The sequence below is a fragment of the Gavialis gangeticus genome, unplaced genomic scaffold, assembly GCF_001723915.1.
Source record: "Gavialis gangeticus isolate Ggan-Ray unplaced genomic scaffold, GavGan_comp1, whole genome shotgun sequence".
Classification (NCBI taxonomy): Eukaryota; Metazoa; Chordata; order Crocodylia; family Gavialidae; genus Gavialis; species Gavialis gangeticus.
Genome location: NW_017729011.1, coordinates 14598010 through 14613391, shown reverse-complemented (window position 1 = coordinate 14613391; position 15382 = coordinate 14598010). Strand labels below are relative to the sequence as shown.

Here is a 15382-nt window from a genome sequence, read left to right as displayed (position 1 = left end):
CGCCCGCCTGCCCGCCCCTGGGGCTGAGCCCACCCCCCCGCGGGCTCTAGCGGCCCCTGCCCGGGGAGCCGCGTCTCCGCGCCGCCCAGCCCAGCGTGGCTCTGCCTGGACACTGGAGCCACTTGCTGCCTACTGAGGATGTCTGTGGGTCCGGGGTGCTTGAGTGCAGTCCCTGTGGCGGCTGTCTTCAGAGAGCCTCACGCCTTCTGTAAAACAGGGTGTCTACTGTTAAGTTGACCTGACCCCGGGCCTCCACTCTTGAGAGCTAGATCTCAGGACGAGCCTTGTGGCTTCTTCACCTGGCAGGGAAATGCCACATATCTGGGTCCAAGAAGGCAGTTTTCCTGAAGTGCATCACTGGAGGACTGCTCTTCTGGTGCGGATTAGGACCCACTGAGGTGAAGTGGCGTTAAGCCCAGTTTGTGGAAGTGGGAGTCTCCTCCCCTGCTTGCTCTGAGGGCCGTAAGGCTGAGGACAAGCAAAACTCGGGGGCATCCGAACCCCAAGCCTCCAGGCTTGGGCCTGTGTGTAGGATGCCTGCCAAAGGTTTTGGAAGCATCTGAAGCCCCAGATACGGGTGGAGGATGTTTGCCGGTAGTAGGGCCACTTATGGTTCTGGACACTTGGATTTAGCATTAGTTTTTGCTAATGTGGCTGTGGATACAAATTAAATATATCTAGATATATCCATTTCTATCCATCTAGATCTGTTTATCTATCTATATAGATATTTGCTGGGTTCTGCTGTTTTCCTGTCTGATCCACCCAGTCCATAACCAGCCAGCTGGGAACCAATGGGGCATTGACTACTTGGTTATATACAGTACTTTGTTATCAAAACTGTTTGTACAGGAAGCATCTGGATGCTACTGCCTCTTCTTCAGCCTGCTAACACACAAACTTGTTTGCAATATTTCTTGTTGAATACCATCAATAGATGGATAATGTCCACAGGATATGAATTCAGATACTATTTTGATGATGCCTTCCCCATGATAGCCCCAAGTAACTTCTGTTTACTGTTTTCAGTCCCCCATGGATGTAACATAGACTTAGTTACTATTTTGCGTTGCCTCTCTGCATTTGAAATGCACAGGGAACTCACCTACGGGTCTTAAAATAGTCACTTATTCATCTAGATGCACGTGTGTCAAAAATCCCTTTCCTACTGGGCTACAAAAATTAAATGTATTCATTACCTTGCTTAAATCCTGATGTCAGTGGAGCTACACCAGGGATAAATTTAATTTAATCTGGTTTCAACTATATTTGCCACTGTTGAAGGTTTGTGTAAAAGGGAGGAGCGTGAGGTGGGTTCTACCTGTGTCCTGTTTCAGAACGGAAGGGGAATGAAGCAGTTATTTCACTATATATTCCTGACTGACAAAGCAACACAGGCAGAAACAAGAACTTGGGGGATGTGCCCGTTCCAGATAACTGTTCTTATGTCAATCGTTTCTAGGGACAGAAGTTCTTCTCCTGAATAGCTGGGAACATCTGATAAAACACATTTCATTTCAGAATAGACACTTTTTAAATCCGTGCATGCATGTGCATGCATAGCAAAAACATCTCTCTTGCGTGTTTATGTTATTCACTAGTGATATAAAGATACTGTCCTATGCTGATAACCATTTGGCAATCCCCATCCCAAGATTCTTATGTTGGATTGTAGAAGTATCCTGGGAACAAATCTGTGAAGAGCATGCGAGGTTCCTCTGTGGTCTCACTGTGAGAAATTCTGAGCATTCACAACTCCGGCTGAAGGCTGGGACCCATAGGGCTCAGGATCTCTGAAAAGGAGATTCTTAGTGAGCAGGACACACAAATGGCAATTATAAAAGTGACTAATCTTTACATGGGATCCAGTGTACTGTTCCACTGGGGTCTGAGTGTATTGTCAATACACCTGGATCTCTCCTGCAGAGGGGCAGCCTGCTGGCATTTGCTCTACTGAATGACTTTTTAAAGGATGCGTTTAAGAAAAAGTTCTTAGCAAGCTTTTGGGCACAATCACCCTTCAGGCATAAGAAGTCTCTGCTACTCTGACTAGTGCACCCACGCTGCCTGTTAGCACATCAGTAGATGGAGCTGCAAGCAGGGTCATCTTTATGTGAAGGTACAGTTTTAGGGACTCATTTGAAAGTATGGCCCTAGATCTTTAAACCATATTAGAGAAAAGGTCTCCCTTTTCCTCCTCTTTTCCTTCATTCATCTGTTCCAAGGCAGCACTTAGTAGCCTAGAAATAATCTTGGTTTTTATCTTCCATTCCTGTTTGGAAATGTCCTTTTTTATTTGTAAGATCATTTCTCCAAGGATCATCACTTGTTCTTTTTATTTAACTACTGGTACAGCAGGTGTGTAAGTCATCTAGAACGGCAATGCTGTGCAGTCACAAAGCCTGCTACACTGCCCCTTGCAGACACCATTCCTGTGCGCAAGCTTTTACATGAGCAGAAAATTGAGGGTCTTATTCTGAGAGGTAATAAGCACCTGCAGTTCTACTTGATATCAGACCTCAGTTTCCTTCATACCTAAATTTGGGGCTCTGACTTTGCAGGCCATGATTTGTATGACTGGAATCATCACAGAACTGACTGGGCAGACTGATGCTGTGGCAATATTACTGACAATTTAGAGCTTTGATATCATGCACATATGCCATATCCTCCTTTACCTGAGTGCACCTGCAAAACAGTAAAAGGTGAAGTGCTTTGTACAGCTTGCAAAGTAACATTCATGGTGACTGACAGGCTCAGAGTGAAAATCTCAAGACACTTTGCCACCATTTCTGCAGATTTTTTCTTCTCCCTTTTTTCTTCTTTCTTGGAGGCTTGGGAAGAAAATCTGATTTCTTCTGCTTGCTTCCCTAGCACTTCCTTTGAGGCTTCTCTTGCACGAGGTAGCGTGGCTACTGTGATTAGATTGAACCAGGCAGGGCATAAAGAGCTCACGTCAGAGCTGTGGGTCCATTGATTCTCGCCGCTTTCAACTCCATAGCAGTATAAAGGCAAGACTACCTAAGAGCTCAGAAGTGATCCTGCTGCAAATTCCGTGTTGCCTCCAATCCATCCACATTCCTTTCCTTTCCCCTGGGACATTAATCATTTTTTTCAGTGTGAAATCAGCTGTTGGCACAAAGGTTTGCTCTTTTGCAAACCTTTTCTAATAGAAAAACAAGTATATTCATTTAATTTTAGATCTCACTGAGAACAGGAGGATTCCAAGTGATGAGTTCTGCGGAACAGGCTCATCCGGAGTGAAACACCTGTTTAGAATGTGAAACAGCCAGATGGGGGCAAGATCCAATATCAACACAATTTGAGGCCACTCCTGTTGGTACAAATGTTGACAATAGCAATCAAATACAATCAATTGTATAGGAATATTAGAAATGCAGATTAAAGCAAGCTTCTAGGAAATGGTAAATTTCCTACCAAGATTGCTAGAGTGGGACTGCAAAGATGTTGCTCCTTAAAGAGGTTTGGACAGGAGGGAGGGCATTCTTGATGCCCGTTCCACACTTTGCTGATATCTCCAAGAAGGGCAGGAGTCTGCTAGGGGGAGAGGGTAATATTGTTATTTCAGACTCAGCCTGTATGAATCCGCAGAATGAGAGGCGGCTCACAGCAGAGAGACAAATTGGCAACATATGGCTTTGTGCACCTCTTAACCTCCACTAGGGTTATTAAGCTTGGCCCTCTTTGAGATTAACTAGGCTTGATAGCTGGGAAGGAAGAATAAGTAGTGGTTTCTCCTAAACACCACCAGCCGGTGGCCTGAAAATGACGCATCACCCACAGCACAAGATGCAGATCTTTGATTCCCCCCCCTTACTTTTCTTGCTTGAGGAATGAAAGTTAACAGCGTGGATGATGTAAATCATCATTGGACATCTGAGCTAACATGTCCCCGATACAAAAGGGGCAGTTCACACCTCTCGGAGCTATAGGTCCAGGCTCTGCAGTTTCGTGCAGGTGTGTCTGCACAGCTCACAGTCGACTGATATTTGTGAGGTTTTATGTACAATTAAAATAGCTGAGACTTATTTAAAAAGTTGAGAGCAGAAATCCTAGAAAATGAGATGGCAGCTCAAGCAAAGGGCCAAAGTACTATGCTTTCAGCTGAATCTGAGCCTGGAACAGGAATACCATTTAGCCTCAGTTACAATGGCAGTTGAGATGCTATATATTTTCGTGAGCCACCGCTTCCTTTGTTTTTCCCCAAACACACTACTGTTTTCACCTGGGGATATTCCAATGTAAATATAGGCCTGAATTTTATTTTTGTAAAGTTACCCTTTCACAAACCCTGAAATAGAAGACTTTCTCGTTGTGGAAATTAGAAAAAAAAAGAATGGGTGGAAACATCCTATTAAATATTTCCCTGCATATTTGGGAAATGGCAACAAGGCCCAAGCATGCTGAATAAGAAACTGAAATGAATCACTTCCCGGTCAGATGAAATGCAAAACACAAAGATCCAAAAACAGAAGGCCAATCAGAAATACAAGAACATAATCTTTCCGATCAGTGATTTCAGGTGTTGATTATTTACAGAGACAGTACTTCACATGTTGGAAGGGATGGCTTCACAGTGCCCTTCCAGCATGCAGTCAGGGCACTGATCATTTCGTGCTTCTCCAGGTTCAAAAGGAGACAAGACTTATTCCTACTTTCTCTACTACGAGGTATCCCTGATCATGAAAGAGATCAGCGATCATGAAGATGTGCCGCATCTCAGCTTGTAGGGCTGGATTTGAATTTCGCCTTTTAACTCCACTGGTGAGGATTTTGCTTGCTGAGACACTGGACACATCCCTCTTATTCTACGCTTGCTGCATAACCCGCTTTGGCCGCCCACGGACCCTGGAGAGAGAAACTACAAGTCCCATGAAGCTCTGGGCACACCGGAGGCATCACGACGCCCCCTGGCGGCTGCTCTCGGTCGCCGCGCTTTAAATCCAGGCAGGAGCGCGGCGAGTAGCGGGGCTCGAGCTGGCAGTTGGGAGTAGCGCTGCGGCCGCAGAGATCCAGAGACCTGGGCTAGGTTGGTGGAGGCGGAGGGCGAACTAGCCCCACTGGCCGCGGAAGGGTGGGTGGGTACAGCCCTCCATGCGGGCTCGGGGGTCGATCCCCCCCAGTAGATCCTTTGCAAAGCAAGCGGGGGAGAAGGAGGCGGTTGCATTGCAAGCCTAGAAGGTGAGAGCCAGGCAGAGCTGCAAGCATGGGGAACCGCGGGATGGAAGACCTCATCCCCCTGGTGAACAAGCTCCAGGATGCCTTTGCAGCCATCGGCCAGAATGCTAACTTGGACCTGCCCCAGATTGCTGTGGTCGGGGGGCAGAGCGCCGGCAAGAGCTCCGTGCTGGAGAATTTTGTGGGAAGGTAAGATTGCAAAGACACGTATGATTTTAGGGGTTGTTTTGGTGCTGGATCCTGATGCGTCTGCATCTTGTGCAAGGCATTACTCAATATGTGGGCAGGGGGAGGAGAGCTGATCTTGCTCCCATTGACTCGGGGTTTGTGCAGAAGGAGCCCAGTCTCTGCTGCATGCACACACTCTACAGCTAGGATTGCAGTGCAGAGTATAATGCAGAAATCCACGAGCGGTGACACTGTCACCTTCAGTAGCTTAGGGGTCTCTCTCTGCAGCATATAAATGTGTACGGGTGTGTGTATAAGTGTCAAGCTCTAAACTGGTTAGATCTGAGTGGCAGTGGATCAATGCTGGGCCTCATATTGCTGGGTAGGCTCTCTTAGGGTTTGGAGAAGGGGGGAGGTGAAAGAGGTTCCCACAGATCCTTCTCTGGAGTGACTAATATACAAAAGAAGCCATTTGTCTGAAGGTGGAGAGGGAGTGGAGAAGGCATGGAGCTGAATGTGTTGTCCACAGCGCAGGAGATTTAATGGTTTAAATCCTAAATCACTTATTTGTTTTTGGGAGCTAAAGACGGAGGCAGGATTCAGGGGAAGAAGGAGCTGGGATAGAAGGATGTCCACCCCCCTTCACACTTGTCAGAGGACAATTGCTGCTGGACATGGAGGGGGAGGCTGACGAGTAGGGGAGGGAGGGCACTGCTTCAAGGAGAGAAGGAATAACATAGATTGGTCTGTACATTCAATACACCCTCATAGAGATGCAGCAAAGCACAAACAAAGGCTCCCTCCGTTATGTAATCTCAGGAGGTAGAAATGTCTGAAGAAAATAGCCACAATCTGTGTGTTCTCCTATTTTATCACACCTTGGGGACCCTCAAACCTGTGCCAGAAATGGTACAGCTCCTGCATCGTTATTGGTGTTGAATCATCTATGGTGATTCTGGAAAGGGCTGATCAGTGAATACTGCGCATGCAAATACAGAACTGCCTGCAAAACCCATTTGATACCAAGATAACCTTTCCCTGCTGTCATCTGAGCACATCCTTCACGACTAGATGTCTTATTTGTTACAAGTTTCACCCTGAGGAATCCCACAAGGTGAAATGCGTGCTAGGAAGGCTAGGCTAACACAGCTTATCCTCTGCTCCTGATTCTGTCTGGCTGGATGCAAGACTTGCCCCCAAAGCTATGCAGCCCCCTAAAGATGGAGGTAGTTGTTAAGAGGCAAAACAACAGTGTCACTTAAGTTTAATTTGATCCTAACCTTCCCCCACCCCCACCCCAGTATCTGTTTCTGTCCTCCATGGTGGATGCCATGTCAGGAGTTGACGGAGAAGATGCAGAAAGGATTGGGTTGTTTGTTCCCCTATAAGCTCTGGGGACTACCATTTTGTGATGGGAAGATTGATGCTTTCCCTTCGTGTAACATTCATATTAAATCATCAGCAAATTCAACAAATAGCAGGTGACCAGAGAAGACAGACACAACACCTGGAGATCTTCCTGAGCTTGTCTGTAGCCTGGTTAAGCTATTGTAGCTACTGTGATCATTCTTGCCTGTTGGGAACTACCTTCCTCTGACCATGATGCAGGTTGTCGGGGACTTTCCTAAGAAGATTGCTATGATAGTGCTGTGTTTTAGACCTCACCCCACACACCCCCCGCCCCAAATTTGACAGTCTCCCATTTCTTCCCTTTTTACTGCTCTCTCTTCCCCACACTAGCCTCTGCACTGTGATATCTGTTGACAAAAGACTTGTAAAGCTTTTGTATCATCAAGACAGCCTGTAATGAGTAGAAATAGCTCCATCTTTGGTACCTAAACAGACCCCATCATAGGGACTTGGACTCGGGCAGCCCTCAGAAGTAAGACTGTTTGTAGGCAGAACGGCTGATTTAAGAGAAGGCATAACTGCTGCTCCCGGGGAAATGAAAACATGGGGATCAGAGTAGTGTTTCATGCAAAATATCCTATAGGCACATGTAAAAGAACAGCCTGGGATTCTCACTCGGTGATTATAAGGGACCTATCTGGAACCTACGGATGATCCCATTCTGATTGTTTGTGTGCCTGTGGGCATCACAGCAAGGAAAAGACTCCCCCCAAAATGTCAGCTCTTACACTAATACTGCTACTAATTTTATCCCTGTCGTACCTTAGAGCCACAGTCATTGACCTGGAATCCATTGTGTTAGAAGGCTGTAAAAACACAATAAAGGATCCCTGCCCCCAAAAACTTAATACTCTGATAAAGCTAATTGAGAAGGGAATAAGATCACCAGAACCACTGCTGAATAAAACCCTAGTTAACCTATTGGGTTGTCTGCTTCCATGGCCCCTAACAGCTGACGGTCAAATCTATCAAGTCTTGTCTGAAGGCACTGCTGCAATGGCGTAATTTATAATGCATGACCACTGAGCCAGGAAAGGGCTATTCTAAGGGATGCTCAGCGTATCGGGGAATGTAATACCTTTCTTTCAGGTTTTTTGCAAGCATAAGGGGACATGGTCATCCTTGGTGTAACTCCACTATTTTCAGTTGAGAACTGGGGAGTGTAGTTGCCTGATGGAAGGTAATGGACTGATTTCTGTTTTCCAACATTTTCTGATGATCTCTACCCTAGAAGTACTTGTGACCATGCTGTGTCCTATCAGTTGTCTCCATGGTAGCACATTAAGGTGCCGTGGCTTTTAGAATAATTAGATGACAAAAGGGTCTGCAAGCAGGAGCTGATGGGACAAAATGAAAACAAACCATTCATGGGAATAATTGGAGAGAAAATGTATCAAAGGGAGCTGTTGTCTCCTGCTTGATGCCATTCAGTGGCTTGGTGACTTAGGGGCTTGGTAATGGGTATGAAACCTCTCATAACTGAAGTCCCTGTACTCACTATAGAAACAGCCTGCCCCTAGCCATATTTGTCCATGACTGTCTCCTAATAAAATTTGTCTTTACCTGGCTGGATTTAAAACTCCCCAAAACAAAACAAAAAAAACATGGCAAAGAGCCCAGGGTTTTTTTCCTCCTCAGTGTCTTGCCTTAGATACAGTTCCTTAGCATAAGTATAATTTTTTTTCTTCTGTGCACACAGGCAAACTGAAATGGTTTGACAGTATAGTGGGTCCACACACTGCTTTACACATGGTTATGGCCCCTCTCACCAGCTTTACTTGAGGGGAGGCTAGAGGTGAGATTGGCTTTTTACCACCTAGCAGCTGTGTGTTTAGTGCATAGTATGAAATGAGTAGGGTGAATCTGGGCCTATTTCGTAGTGGATAGGTACCTCCATAAAAAGTCAAACCCCGCATGTTGGGAGCTGCCTCAGCACAAAATCTGAGGCACACCTCAGCCATGTCTTATCTTCAGAGATGTTTCCTACAAATCAAGGCTAAGGCACACCAGTATGGCAGAGTAGGGTTGGCTGTACCAACATCAGACCTGATCCATAGGGGGAAAAAACTTCAGGCTCTCGGACTCCCAATCCAGCTTCTCCTTCTGGCACCAAGATTCAGTGTTTTCTGGATTTGCCAAAGTAGAGGAATTGCTCTGAGGGTAATAAAGGTTATTTCATTTACCATTTAGTTATCAGACAAGGGTTTCTTCTCCTGACTGTAATGATTGACTGGACATTGCTAATTACCCTTCCATTATCATTTATTCTATTGTTAAGAGATTACCCAACAATACAGAGCTTGTATTTACAATAGCAGATGTCAGTGTGGCTGCTACATGTGCTTTTCATGCAGAGGACTCAGCATGGTAATTGAGACACCAGATGACAGTGGTAAAATCTCCTAAGGCTGTAAGCTCTGAGACTAGACTAAAGGAAGATGGGTGGCTGACACCTCTATACCCAGACAGTTTTACCTTGGGCCTCTGGACTTAAAGAAAGCTTAGCCTTGATCATTCTTGAACACTGGCTACTCTTGATGTCCTCAATGTAGCACACACCTCATGGCATTGCCCTCTCCTGTTTTTTACACCTGAGATCACTTTGCTACTTCAGTTGGCCTTAAACCCCACCAGCATCAATGAAATGGCTGGGTTGTGTTCACGAAGTGGGGCACATGTTAACTTGATTTGAGAACGAGTTTCTGAGCTACTTTAATGGAGCTGGCAGTGAAGGCACAGCTGCATGGGCTTTAGAGCGTGCTAGCAACTGAAGTTCAGGGCCTGTGTATGTATATACAGGTTGCCAGCACTTGCTAAGACCAGTGCTGCTTCATTTTTGGATGCTTTTTTACCCATGACTGATGGATCAAGCTAGCACATGCCAGCAAGGGTCCACCCAAGTCTGGCAGCCCATGGGGCTAGTGTGGTAAAGGCACACCAGCATTCATAGCCAACAGGACACCAGGGAGCCATTTGGCTAGCATGAGACCTGACTGCCTTTGTCTCTGTACTCCAAATAGGATACCCATTGACAGATGTGTCAACCATACAGGCATGAACCTAGAGTGAGACTCGGTGAGAATACCTTCCCTACTCTGCCACCATGTCCCATGCACATCCAACAAGCACCTCTTTCTTTTGTTGGATACACAGACTTTACACATGGCCAGGACTCGAGCTCTTGGATTTTACTCTGGCTCCTGATACTTTAATGAACTTGGGGTTGGGGGAGTAATTTAGTAGCTCTGTCCCTTATTTTCCCCACCTGTAAAACAGAAATAAATCCTTGCCTACCTCCTTAAAGGTGAAGACATGAAACATAATGAGGCGATGTAATAGGAAGGGCTCTACCAGCTTGTTACATGAAGTGTTTCCCAGACACTCTCCCAGAAAAGGCAATACTTATGAGCAGAGACCGGGGGCGGGGAATCTGGCCCATGGGCTGCATTGGGCCCACAGCAGACTCCGTTTCCTGGCAGCCCCAGCTTCTGGCTGGTCTTCATGGAAACCCCAGGAATATAGGGGTGTGATGGTACGGGGCTGCAGAACCAGGCCTCCACCCCTGCCTGGCCCCGCATGGTCAGGCCCCTGCACTCCTGGGGACTCTGTAGAGACCAGCAGGAGCCCCACAGGGAGCGGGGCCAGGGCAGAGCTGCAGTCTGCTGCCCGCGTGCCCCTGTAACAAGCCCCTCGCTGTCATGCGCCCACACTCCTGGCTGGTCTCTGTGGAGGAACCAGGAGTCAGGACTGCTGGGAAATGGAGTCTAGTGGCTGGCCAGATCTATCATTTTGCCCACCCCTGGCACAGACTATGCAAAAAATAAAGGCTCTCTCAGGAGCATTTGCTGGCTTGCCTGTATATTGCAGGGTAATCCTAGAAAATGTGGATAGGACAGGACCTTGGGAAGTCATGTAGTCCAAACGCTCTGCTTGAAACAAGACCATCCCCAATTATCATCCTAGCAAAGGTGGTAACTACCTGGCTCTTTAAAACCTCCAAGGATGGAGAGTCCACAGCCTTTTTGGATAACCTGTTCTAGTGCTTTACTATCTTCCTCATAAGAGAGTTTTTCCTAATATCTAACCTAAACTTCTCTTGCTGCTGTAATGTTACTGCTGGTGCTTTCCTGCTTAGATGGTAAGGTGCTGAGACTTCCAGTATCACTTCGTAGGCAAACACTATGGCTCAGATATCCAGAACTGCTAGGAAGCTTGGAAACTCTCACTTGGTAGAGTTTCCTGTGTCTGCTCACTGTAGTGAGAGCTGCTGAGCACTTATACCAGACTGGGAAGGCCAGATTTTCAGTTAAACTACGTGCAGATGTCAGTATGATTCAGGCCAACTTTAACTTCAGGTATCCAGTGTGCTGTAAAGAGACTTTAGTGTTTATAAGATTCTGACCGTACATATTAAGCCATTTTGTAATGCATGCACATCTGCAAGGTAAGTGAATGATCCCACTCCAGTCTGATGGCTAGAAAGCTACGGTTTAGGTAAGTGAAATGGCTAGTCTAGGACCACAGAGGATAAAATACTGTGGGAGCCTGAGATTCAAACCCCTGGTTCCCAGTCCTGTGTTCATATCTGCCAATTAAATCAATTTACATACTATGATCTGTGTTATAACTTTTCTTTAATGTGGCTGTAGATATGGACAATTGTAAGGGTCCCAGTAAGACTCTGGTGGTTCGTGAAAAATGTACATTCTTCTTGTAAGGTTAATAAAAAACAGCAAAGTACAATGCAGCGCTAGAGTCCATCTATACGGCATGCCATAAGACGGCAAGAAAAAAGAACTCAAGAGAACTGTACGTGGCTCTTGGCATCAGCCACTGGGAAGAAAAACATTAGGGGACACAGCTTTGGGCCAAAGCATAAGGGGGAGAAAGAAAAAAGAAAAGTATCTCTGAAAACCTGTATATTCAAGAAGCAATACTTGCTCATGGTTTGTTGACTCCCCAGGTGAAGAAGATGCAGAATCAGGCCCCAAATGAGAGAGAGAGAGTGTGTGTGTGTGTGTGTGTGTGTGTGTGTGTGTATACCAGATATCCTCACTGCTCCCTGTAGTAACTCACTGTTTGCCAGAGGTCTCTCACCTGCAGGCTCCTTATATATATTATTTTTTTTTTTTTTTTTCAGCTAAATGCTTTTGGCATTTACCCACACTGTAAAATAATCATTGCTTGAAATAATCATCACCTTCTTTAGCTTTACTAGGAATAAAGGTGTGCTCTTACCACATGTTCACAAACACACGGGGGGGAGGAAGAAATCCAGTGAAAAGGAGACAGTTGTAGTGTTAACCTGTTGAGAGAAACCCTAGAGGTTGGATTGCTCTGCTGACACACAAGAAAAGTACAAGTGTCTTGTTACTGGGATTTTACCACTTGTTAGATGCAGCATGTGAGCTGACGTTGTTAAAAGACAATTTTTTTTTTTTTATTTTTCCTAGTGTGGACACAACATCAGGCTTGCACTTCTGTAGTTCACCTGAGGATCTCATAGCCCTTCGAGCATTAATTCAGTCTCTCAATACTCTGCTGTGAGAGATGTTTTGATGCATCTGTCTAGAAGGTAAACTAAGGCACAGAGTTCCTATGCAATTGGCATGCGAACCTGGACCAGGATAAAAGTGAGAACTGCTGTGCACCAGCCCTCTGCACTAAACATTAGATTTGCTTTAAAAAAACAAACAAACCCCAAAACAAGAAAAAGCATTTAAGTATTCATTGTGTCTTGCATAATTAGGAATAAATGACCGTGATAAGAAGCGAAAGTGTTAAGTGGCTGCTAATTTTAAGTGCTGCTGATCTTAAGACCCACCCTGTAACACCTTTAGACCTCAGTTTTTCAGAAGGACGGAGTAGTCAGAGCTCCATCAGAGTGCAGGGGGATCACTGGGTGTATCAGGTTTAGCCTTTAAAAATGAGACCTGCCAAATCAATGGCCCCTTCTGAAAAAGCTGTTCTCAGATAGATAGTAAAAGAAGATTAAAAACCTTAACCCCTCTCTTACCTGGATCCTAATTAATCCTCACCCCCACACTTGCACTGACTGAAGGCTCAGTCCTGTCTATAGATGTCAGGGGGGCTTTTTGGAGTAGAGGATGCTCTGTGTCTTGCCAGATCAACCCTGGGGAGAGCAAACAGAAGAAACCACCAATTTAGCACACACAAGTTCATGAATCAAAGAACATCTGGCTCTCGCAGTTTTAGCTGCAGGGGTAAAATTTGCTATAGTGCATTAAGCAGGGAATTTATTTGTAGACAAGAGCCAAACCCACATGTGCTCCACCCAAATGAGCTAATGCTAGGCTTTTCCAATCAGTGCGCTTAGGTGGCAAAACCACCTGGAGTGGCTAAATGGGGTATAGGTGACATTACTGGGTTGATGCCTGCTGCAAAATGAGCTTCTTTTGGGGTTGCCTCTCCCCCAAGATTAAAAATAACTTGCCAGCATGCACAATAAATCCTCTGCCATGAGGAGACCCAGGTTGAACAAAATGTTTTAAAATATCTCTGGATGTAATCCTTTCCTTTGCTTTCAGACTCGCAGCATAGTGATGCAAGGCACAGCACCATTGACGGGGGAAGGGGGGGGCAGATCTATAACCAGATCTGTAAGACTGAAGCAAACTCTAGTTTGTTTATGGGGCATGGTGGGAAATGTAGTTTTTGTGACGGGACAAGATTTAGCCTCATAGTTCAACACCATCCCCTCAGATCTCCAAGCTGCATTTACGCATCCCAATTTGCAGAAGAGCTCAGACTGAGGGGGATGCCACCTCTAATTAAGGAGATGGGAAGCGGGGTACCGTGGTGAGAGTACAGGCCTGGATAGCTGGAGGCCCTGTTTCTATTCTTGGCTCTGCTGTTGATTTCTTGTGTGACTTTAATTTCTCTGCACTTTCCTTCTGATCTGCAGAAGGGAAGAATACCACTATTTATTTCATAGGTGCGATGCAATACTCTGTTATACCATACAGAGACTTAACCTACTAATGGAAGTACTCTGAGTACATGAAACAGATGGTATTAAAGAAGTGTTGGCAGTGAAAAGAAAACATATTTTTCCATTATTAAATAGATAAATCCAACCTCTGCAGGACTAATGCAATGACATGCATCTTACAACACTTTCACATGAAGGAGCTGCATTCTTAGTTACTGAAGTGACTTGCCAGGAGGCTGGAGCCATCCATGCAATTCACATTCAGCTGGTGTCAGAAGAAATTTCCCCCACCCCCAGGACCGTACTATGCAATGAGGTGTATTCTCAAGTGAGTATCGAGCATTGGCCATTGTCAGAGTTTGGAAACTGGATTTGATGGATCTGTATCTGTTATGACACAGCAAGAAGCAGACTACCAGGTGACATCAATTGCGACTCCTGTTTGGCTTTAGCATTTTTTTAAATCTTTTCTTATACAGAGCCACACAGAGAAATGCAGAAAAGTGTACAGACTGTAAGCTGTTTAGGGAAGAGATTGTTTTGGTTTTTCTCTCTATATATCCAGTGCTTAGCCAAATGACCTGACAGATGATGCCGAAACATTTGATAATAGTGAAAGAGAAGCATTAGTCAAGACCATGTTGGAAGAGCATCTTCTTCTGCCATGGATCTCATTAGACTGATGTGGTGAGGAAAGTACAGGCCTCAATACTGTACCTAAATAAAAAGCCCCTCCTTGCTTGTTGGTTATGTGGCTTTATGCACAGGGAAGTGAACTGCTGTACTTTAGACCCTAGGGCAGACTAACCCAGAATGTCATTGCATTTAGAGTCACTGGAGAGAGAGAGAGAGAGAGTGTGTGTGTGTGTGTGTGTGTGAGGCCCTGCTTCTGATGGCTCCAAACACCTCTCTGTCTCTCTCCTTCAGCCTTTTTAATCTTGTCTATGGCATTTCTAATGTGGCCATCACTGTATTGATACACTAATTTGTATATTCCTTATTTTGCATGTTAAAATGGATTCTAGTTAGTTGCAACTGGTATTTTTACTCATAGCTTATTAACTACAAATACTGGAGTGGTGGTGAAGTATGGCTGGAGATAACACTCGGGCATATTACTTATTTGCTCATCCTCTTGGCACATGTTAAAATAACCACACAGTGACCTTAAAATCATGTTAAGGGTTTGACTTAAATGCTCTGTAGTCAAGATCTCCAGAATGCTTAGTTGTCCACTGTACTATACAGCACTTGTAACCTTCAAAGCGTTTTCCAAATATTTATTCCTAGATAATGAGTGATGACATAAAGAAGTAATTGTCTTAATCCCCATTATGGAGATACAAAAACTGAAGCAGAGAGGTTATGTGACATGCTGAGGGCCCCACCATCCCGGGGTGTCAAGCTTGCTTTGGCTCCTTGTGTAGCACTTGACATTACTTGATCAAGACCTCCTCTTACCTAAGGAGACCCTGAAGAGATTGACTTTTATTAGTAGATGTTTTGGATTGGGAATCCAGAAAAAAGATAACAAAGCTGATATGGAAATACAAAGCGCCTGAGCGAGGGATTAACAATAGAGGGATGGGGGAGAGGAGGGGAACGCGACTAGGTTACAAGCGATACAATGTTAGCCAACTAAGCCTGGGGGTG

The 15382-nt window shown here is 45.3% G+C and overlaps 1 protein-coding gene across 14 annotated transcripts in view; it reads left to right on the top strand.

The window, feature by feature from the left end:
* Window positions 1-4963: 4963 nt before the first annotated feature.
* Window positions 4964-15382, top strand: part of DNM1 (dynamin 1) — a 123957-nt gene continuing 113538 nt past the window's right edge. For 8 of the 14 annotated variants that reach the window (XR_002096204.1, XR_002096206.1, XR_002096205.1 and 5 more), the window contains exon 1: window positions 4965-5388. Coding sequence is in view for 10 of the 14 variants with exons in the window: in XM_019510575.1 (XP_019366120.1) it covers window positions 5228-5388 (161 nt within the window). In the remaining 4 variants the exon portion in view is untranslated. Of the gene's footprint in view, window positions 5389-15382 lie in introns of all 14 variants that reach the window. The other 6 variants (XR_002096203.1, XM_019510573.1, XM_019510576.1 and 3 more) reach the window with 2 other exon arrangements.